Source organism: Citrus clementina, unplaced genomic scaffold (assembly GCF_000493195.1).
Source record: "Citrus clementina cultivar Clemenules unplaced genomic scaffold, Citrus_clementina_v1.0 scaffold_9, whole genome shotgun sequence".
NCBI lineage: Eukaryota > Viridiplantae > Streptophyta > Magnoliopsida > Sapindales > Rutaceae > Citrus > Citrus x clementina.
The window spans coordinates 14,215,744-14,224,157 of record NW_006261964.1 but is presented as its reverse complement, the minus strand read 5'-3'; the positions used below and the strand labels follow the sequence as shown (position 1 = coordinate 14,224,157).

General features: G+C 30.4%; 1 protein-coding gene across 1 annotated transcript; it reads right to left on the bottom strand.

The window, feature by feature from the left end:
* Positions 1-917: 917 nt before the first annotated feature.
* Positions 918-5,146, bottom strand: LOC18033472 (protein DMR6-LIKE OXYGENASE 2). Its single transcript, XM_006420776.2, has 4 exons — positions 4,815-5,146; positions 3,867-4,102; positions 1,695-2,022; positions 918-1,208 (listed from the first exon to the last, which is right to left on the bottom strand). Exons 1-4 carry the CDS (start codon positions 5,037-5,039, stop codon positions 963-965), a joined length of 1,035 nt encoding a protein of 344 aa, XP_006420839.1. The 5' UTR covers positions 5,040-5,146; the 3' UTR covers positions 918-962.
* Positions 5,147-8,414: the final 3,268 nt, after the last annotated feature.

The following is an 8,414-nucleotide window of genomic DNA, read 5'->3' as shown; positions in this document are numbered from 1 at the left end:
CACATCATTAAAAAAATAGTATTTGAAAATTGAAATAAAACTAATTTTATTTATTAAAAATATATTACAAAGAGAGATGAGAAGAAGAATTTGAGGGAAAAGAAGAGAAGAAAAGGTGTGGAGAGGTGTGTTCCCTCCTTCTCTATTTATACTAATACATAGTTAATCCACACCACACAAATAAATAAAACTAATTACATCTTAACTTTACATTTGTTCCACTAATAAAACATAAACCTAACTTAACCCACTCAAGCACATCCAACACATTCCATTAACAATTAACATACCTAATATGATAAAAACTTATAATTTCACAATTACCACATTTACCGTGGTAAAAATTTAAAAATTTCATAGTTTTTTTTTTCAATCTTACTTCTTACAGGTGGGTAAATATTTATTCAATTTCTATATTTTGAGTTAAGTAACTTTCTAATCTTTAGATTTAGAAAAATAGTTTAAGACAATTTTACTGTTAAATATGTTATACTTTTATCCCTTATTTATTTCTTTATTTTACCAATAATATCCTTGTAGCAATATTGTTGGGATATTAATAAAAAAAATAATTTATCAAATTAATCTTAAAAGTAACATGAAAATTTATATGAATTTTTTATCATAATTTTACTTTTAAGATTAATTTGATAAATTAATTTTTTATATTAAAATTATTGGTAAGGTCATCGTAAGAATATCATATATTGCTTCTTAATATAAATAATTATCAGTAAAACTGTTGTACATATACAAAAAATACTAGATCTTGCACACCAATATTTATTAGTTAATTTATTAATTAATTTTTAAAAAAATTAATTAATGTCAAAAATATTGTTTGAGATATATTTTAAAATATAAAAATCAAACATACACTTAAATTAAAATATATTATAAAACTAAATTTAAATTTAAAGCTTCAATGCTCTCACAAATCCACTCATGTATAGGCTATAAATTCAAACCCTCACACGGTCCAAAACAGATTTATTATCAAGTTGGTTGCTTTGCTGAAGTTCCAAAAAGTCCTTGTATTTTATTCCAATGTATGCCGGAGCTTCACTTTGACGTTCTATCAACTCTTTCGATGGTTCAACGACCGTATCAAGAGATGGTCCGTTCGCAATGGCTAACGATACCCTTGTCATCTTGTTGTTCACGACAGCTCTATGCACAACACTCTTGTACTTGCCATTACTCAGAATCTGGCATTAAGCAAACAGATCTTGTGATCAATTCACACACACACACATATTTTTCAGGTGCAGATATTTTATAAAATACGGATTCACCCATTTCCAACCTCTAGAAGTCCTCTATAGTCTACAACATATATAAATAGATATTTATTTGATTTGGATAGAAAAAGAAACTAGGCTAAAAAATTTGAAAAAAAAAATATCTTGCTTATTCATGTTTTGAAACCCATCAAAATTATTCAGCCGTTAGAAAAATTTCTATCAATTTTCAGCTTTTTTATCTTTTATTATTTTATTTCTAGAAATTTTCGATAATGATGATTTTACCACATCAGGGATAAAATTGTAAAATGCACTATAATTTTGATGAGTAGATAAGACAAAAATAGTTAATTTACTGAATCATCAAGGAGATTTTTATCATTTTGACAAAATTTCTTTAAGGATAGGACTATGTATGGTAGAATTGGCATTAAGAATCCAAGAAGATACCTCAATGTGATCACCAGTGTTAACAAGAAATGAGTTAGGGACAACATTGACATTGACCCACTTTCCATTGTGTAGCAACTGAAGACCACAAATCCCATTCTGTGTGAGGAGAGTCAATAGGCCATGATCAGAATGAGGGGGCATTCCCATTGCAAGCTCAGGCTGTGGACACGGCGGGTACAAATTTGCAACCAGGATTTGCAAACCTGAATCTAGATTCATGGCCCTCTCGATGTAGCAGAATTCCAATCCCAAACTCTCTGATATCCCTTTAAGCAACTCCCTTGCAACTTGTCTAATTCTTTTGCAATATTCTAGTGAAATCTCACTGCAGCAGCCACCAGAAACAGACAGTAATCAAAGACAAGTCCTTGCAACTGAAACTAAGCTACTTTGGTAATTTGGTTATTAATGACAAATGAAATTTGGCTGTTATTTAGTCGAGTAATTTTTAAATAATTTTATTTGACTGATCAGTTTAGGTCAAATTTTAAGAAAAATAAGGAACTAAAAAATTTCTATCGTGTATTAACCACCTCCAATCTCACCTTAAAAAAAAATTAAAGAACTTGACTAAGTAATTTTCAAATAATTTTATTTAACTAATTATTTTAATTCAAATTATTAGATAAATAGACACCAAAAAATTATCTGAATCTTGTTAACCCTCTATTTAAAAAAGAAAAAGAAAATGACATTAAATGAGGGCACCGCTTGTCAATCATTGACTAATCTTATCGTACGATATAATAATGGTTCACAAACATGGCAAAGCCTACGTTACATATAATGTAACAAACAACTAATGAATATAGGCCATTGATTTTGATTTTTCTTAAATCCAATGGATAAAAATAATTTTAACATAAAACAAAGTACAGGTGAAATAGATATTTACAGAAAATTTTATTTCTAATCATATGTTTACTTATTTTTTCAAATAAGTCCTCATTGATTTTTTATAATTAAATGATTTTTTCATCCATCTTTTCTACATTTATTTTTAAAACTTTATAAAGTTTTTACAACATTTTTATAAAGATTTAAATGATTATTATATTCATAAAGATCCACAAATTTTGAATATATTTTTGCACTTACATTTATAATTTCTTGTCTCTCTTGAGACATAAACTAATTTTTTCTTCTAACACACACACACACACATTCAATCTATTTTCCTTCTTAAATACATATCATCAATGCCATCACACAGATTTTGTAATATAAATTTAGTATCATGAATTATAAGAGATATTATATGTAATAAATATCTTATAAATCTAATGAATTATTAAAACGATGGTACAATGAATAAATTACTAAAGCCTCTAATAAAAAGATTATAATTCTTTGATCTTATCAATGATTCAAACATGTGGAGAAATAATCAATTAAATTGAATGTCACTATATTTATTAAATAAATTAGAAAATCTAAACTTATCTATAAATGATATAGAAATGGTAAACAAAATATTAGAAATTAATAATTTAAATGAAGGAATATAAAATAAATTAAAAAGTTAAGAGATCAAGTGATCAACTAAGTAAAGAATTTAATAAAGTTAAACAATTCATAAAAGACTTTAACATTAAAAATCATGATATATTAAACCAAGAGATTATTAATATAATGAATAAAAACTTAATAGATATAAAATTAAACAAGTTAAAGATTCAATTAAATAAGATAGAAAAAATCGTTGAACAGTTTGATACTAACTTTGCTATAAATATAAATGAAGAATTTCAAAAAAATTGAAATATTGCAGCTTGGGTGTAAACAACCTGGAGTATAATGTAAAACATTAAAACTTATTAACTTTTTTAATAATTATTATCTTTTCTAAAGATTTAAAAATTTATAGCTGTAACATACAGTTAATGTAACATAAGCTTTGCCCACAAACATCGACTTCAAGCAAATTGCATAATGAAGATGTATGCATTAATACTTAAATCAGTTGGGCCTGGAAAGAGCTAGTGTCCATAGAGAAACGACAATAATTTGTTTTGCTCTAAATTGCAACGGACAGCAAAGTTTGATCCAAAAAGCAGTACTCATGTTTATTATTATTGAAATTTTGATCCTCTTACGATGATCCCAACTTTCTGAAGGTGTCATAAATTTTGTAGTCTTTCAGTGTTATCCAATTTTTAAAATCAATACCTGAATCCAACTGGCTTGTTTGGTGAATGGAACTCAGGATGAACAAAGACTTTGAGAAAATCCCTCCAAAAGAAAACCTTCTCAACTGAAGCATTAAAGCTAGTACCACATCTTATTGGGTCCAAAACATGCTTCCCCGCAAACTCTCTCTTCTCCTCCTCCGTAAGGTTGAAAAATCTTTGACATGCATCCATCGTCATCTCCATTAACTTCTCAGGCACATTATGATTTATTACCTGATGAAAGCCCACAAGAATATTTACATCAGTAAAAAAATTTATACAAGTACATGAACATAAAACTACGGGATAAAACAGTCACAGTAACATTATAAGATCATCTACTATATGTTTTATTGTAATTAATTTCACAGTTCTCAAGTACCGCTGAATTAGGATTTTGGTTAGGGGTAAAATGAAACAATTATAAACTTGATAAGCCAGATGTAAGGTTATCCAAGAATTTATATGAATTCCAACTAGTAACCCGATCTTCCTTGGTATTGTATTCCGACCCGAGTCTAGGGAACAAGCCAACAACATTGGTCCTCTCCCCCTAGTTATCTCAAGTTAAGGATTACCATTAACTTTTATTTCTTTTTAAAAATATTTGAAATTTAAAAATCTAACATAAAGAATTACTTGAGACATGCATGTAATAAAAATTTTGATGGAATGAGAAATTATAGCATTGCAATAATTTCTTATTTCAGTTGGTTACACACCTCCTCGGTTTCTCGGTGAAGCCGACTGTTCTAGTCATATATGAATGTAGGACTATGTTTATTTATTATTTTATTTGGTCTGTATTTCAACTATGAGTCTGTAATACATTTAGACAAGTCCAAAATACTAATATTAGGTTGGGCATCATATTTCAGCAGGTATTTGAACTGTATATGTTTGCTTTTGATGAGTCGAGACATGTGTAGTATTTAAATACTTATACCGTGAAGAAGCCCCAGTCCCTGCAGGCTTTACCGAGATCCTGGATGACTTTGGACCGCTGATCGGGGCTGGAAGAGGTTAGTAAAGAGAAATCAATAACCGGGATCGAATCTTCTGGGTCGATTTCTGAAACAGCTTCATGATCGTGTTGATTTTGGGTGAAGTTGTATGTGGAAGGAATGGAGGTGAGGCCAGGAGATTCGGCCAGCGCTTTGACGCAAGCCATTTTTGCTGCCGTTGACAGATAGCTGCTAGGATATATTTAATAAAGAAATCGGTGATTGAATCGGATAAAAATAGAGCAAATAATTAAAGTGATGAGAAATTAATTGAACAATTGTGTTTAATAGAAAGGGACGTTATTGAGTCATTGTCACTCTGTGTTAACTGGGAAATGTGGGCATTGATTTCATTTGGCAACTTGCATGGGCAGGGTAACCCCACAGGCGCTGCTTAGTCTTCCAGTTTAGGAACGGGTCAAGTTTTGCTTTTATAATGCATGCACTTATCTGGCAACAGCCAGACTTTCTTAGGTCAGTTGACGGTGATAGCGGCGGAGCGACTAGAAGATAAGTTGGGACAGTTGTCCCTGCTTAGTGCAAAAATTACAGATAATTTTTTTTTATTTCGTTAAATTAAAAATTTATTTCTCTTGGATTAATTAAATATATTACATTTAGTTTCAAAATGTAGTAGAAAATTTTAAGTTTAAATTTATTTAAAAAATTACATAAATATTTACAACGCTCTTATTTTAAAACAAGAGATTTTACTGTCTCAAAATATATAATTTTGATATTTTATATATTTTTATTTTATCTTGGTTAAAATTTTTATCTCCGTTGATTTGATTTTTTTGGCTATGCTATTGGATGGTGATAATAAAAACACATCAATATCTAAAATTTTAATATGGATATTTATTGCCTTTTGGAATTTTGGACGTTTAACATAATACTTCATTATCTTTCCGGGGGTCCCTATGTTACATTGAATGTACCATACACAACCCACAAGAACCACATAAATTGTGTGACCCACATAATTGTGTGGTTCTTATTGGTTGTGTATGGTACATTCAATGTAACATAGCAAAATCTTATCTTCCCTAATGTTATGATATAAATAAGTTTCAATTTTTAATAGATTTTAGGACTAGTTTGAGATAGCGGTGGCTAATTAAATAAGCTACTTTTAGTGTGTGGATGAAATAAGCTGCTGATTAAGAAAATTGTTCAATCTTTGATAAACTGTGTTGTTGCGGTTGTTGTGAGTTCGAAAAGTGGAGTATATGTCTTCAGTAAATTTTATTATGAAAGTGTTGTTTTATTATATAATGACCAAAATAGAAATAAGCTTAAAATAATTACTTAATCAAAACCTTAATACTAGAGAGAACATACAATAGTTGTAGCAGTAATTTGATTGTGCTAGTGATGTGATATCTAATAGTTTATATATTAGGTTTTATGGAAAAGTAAGATATAATTGTCTTTTTGTTAAAATATTAAAGTTATAATAGGAATTTTAAAAAAGTTTAATTACTTATTTAATGAATGCTTATAAAAAGCAACCCCGTAAACTATTTTTACAAAAAATTTACCAAATACTATTTTTTAAAAAAATTATGAGATTAGCAAGTTATTGAGTTTCAACCTCAATCATAAAGGGGGCTTAGTCATTGTATAGCGACTGTCTGAGGTTGTGATATACACTAGCAAAATGATTAAAGCCTTCTCTCTTTTTAGGAAATTAATAATGAATAATAATTCGACCCCAAATAGTTGTACAAAAACAATTTTGAGAATTTTACGAATTTGACCTCTTTCATATTTTCACTTTAAAAAAAAGACTATACCTCTATTTTTCTGACAATATCAACCACTTAACAAACTTTTTGGATCGAAATACCTCTAAAACAAACAAAATCAAACCTCGATTGTTCGATAGTCTAATAGCCAAACCCGATCTTCACAAATGAGGGGTAAAAAAAAAACAGAACACTTTCCATTTCACACTTATCACATTCATGAAACAACAATTTTTGTGAGAAGAAGTTAAGATTACAGTTTGTTCAGTTTGTAATTTTTTAGGTGGGTTTGGTACAAAGGGCTGCTTTTGTCCATTTTATTGCAATATGAGTACATTAGATGGTTAATGTGAGTTAATAGACTCATAAATTAGTAAAATATGATGAAATCGGTTATTTCATGATCTTGATGACGAAACCCATAATTTGGGTGACAAGTACACGCCCCAGACTTGCAAGTGCCTCTGATCTGGGTGATAACACACGTCGCCTAGACTTACAAGCATCTGTTATCTAGGCTAACAGATGCTTGTAAGTCTAGGCGACAACACATTTCACTTGAGTAACAGGCACGTCTCTCAATTTTTTCCCTTGTAGCATCTTGCAAGCGAAAGATATTGTGCATGTGAAAATTCCTGGGCGATGCGGCGATTGCCTGGGCGACATCCCATCGCCTGATCTTTTCACGAGTTGCCATCTTGCTTTGTTTTAGTGTTTGCTTCATTTTTGCATAATTCTTTCATTTTTTTACCGTGCTTTTTTCTATTTTATGATTTTCAAATCCAATTTGGGGCCTAATAAGCCCCTCCAAGATAATGCTAGTAAATTTTTACATAAAAAAGTTTTTTTAAAAAAAAAACGGAATTAATGGGAGATGGCCTCCTGTCGCCCATATTGCAATGGGCAACGACATGCGATCATGTTCGCGTTGCTCAAGGTTGGTGTGCGCAAAATGACCAGGCCATTTGATCTTGGCTTGGGCAAAATGCACAAGCCAACTTGGCAATGCGGGTTACTCCTGCGTTGGCCGAGTTTGGCATGGGCATATGGCATGACCACATCCCAAAAGATTGGCATATGGCATGACCACATCCCAAAAGATTGGCATACCAATCTTCTCTTTATAATCATTTTGACAACCATTCTAGAGCAAAAATTCCTTAGGCGCTTTAAGAAAGATAATTTTATTCATTATTAGAGAAATGACAATCAATGAAAAGAATTCTAACATTTTGGAAAGTTACATTGCCTTGTTGCTTCTCCTTTGCAATGCGTGTAGGATAAATGCTATCTCAAATTTTGCAAGAAAATTTTCTTGAAGCTTTTTGATTAAAAGGGATTTTTCCATTGCATGTTTTAACTGATGATTTGTAGATTCTGCTTTTTGATTAAGAGGGTGTTGAATGTCGGATTCATCTGCTGCATTTTCTGTCATTATATCTCAAGAGTGAAGACTCCCCCTGCTGACATTTTCGGTGTTTGCTGAAGGTTGAATTAATTGAGCCAGATGATATATTCTTGGGAAATTTACAACCGTCCACCTGTTTATTTTGCCTTTTTCAAAAATACATAAACACTTTTTTTTTTTCAGCGCACCACCTGAAGTTTGCTTTTTGTTGCATTCATCCACTTCCGTCTAATTTCCGTTAGCAAATTTAACGGAATGACCTTTTTACCCCTCAAAATTACAATTTAACCCAAAATAAATAGAAATTAGAGATAAATTGGATGGATTTAATTTTTTTCAAAGGTGGATGCTAAAAATTGGAGGAAAATAATGTTTGTTGCTTG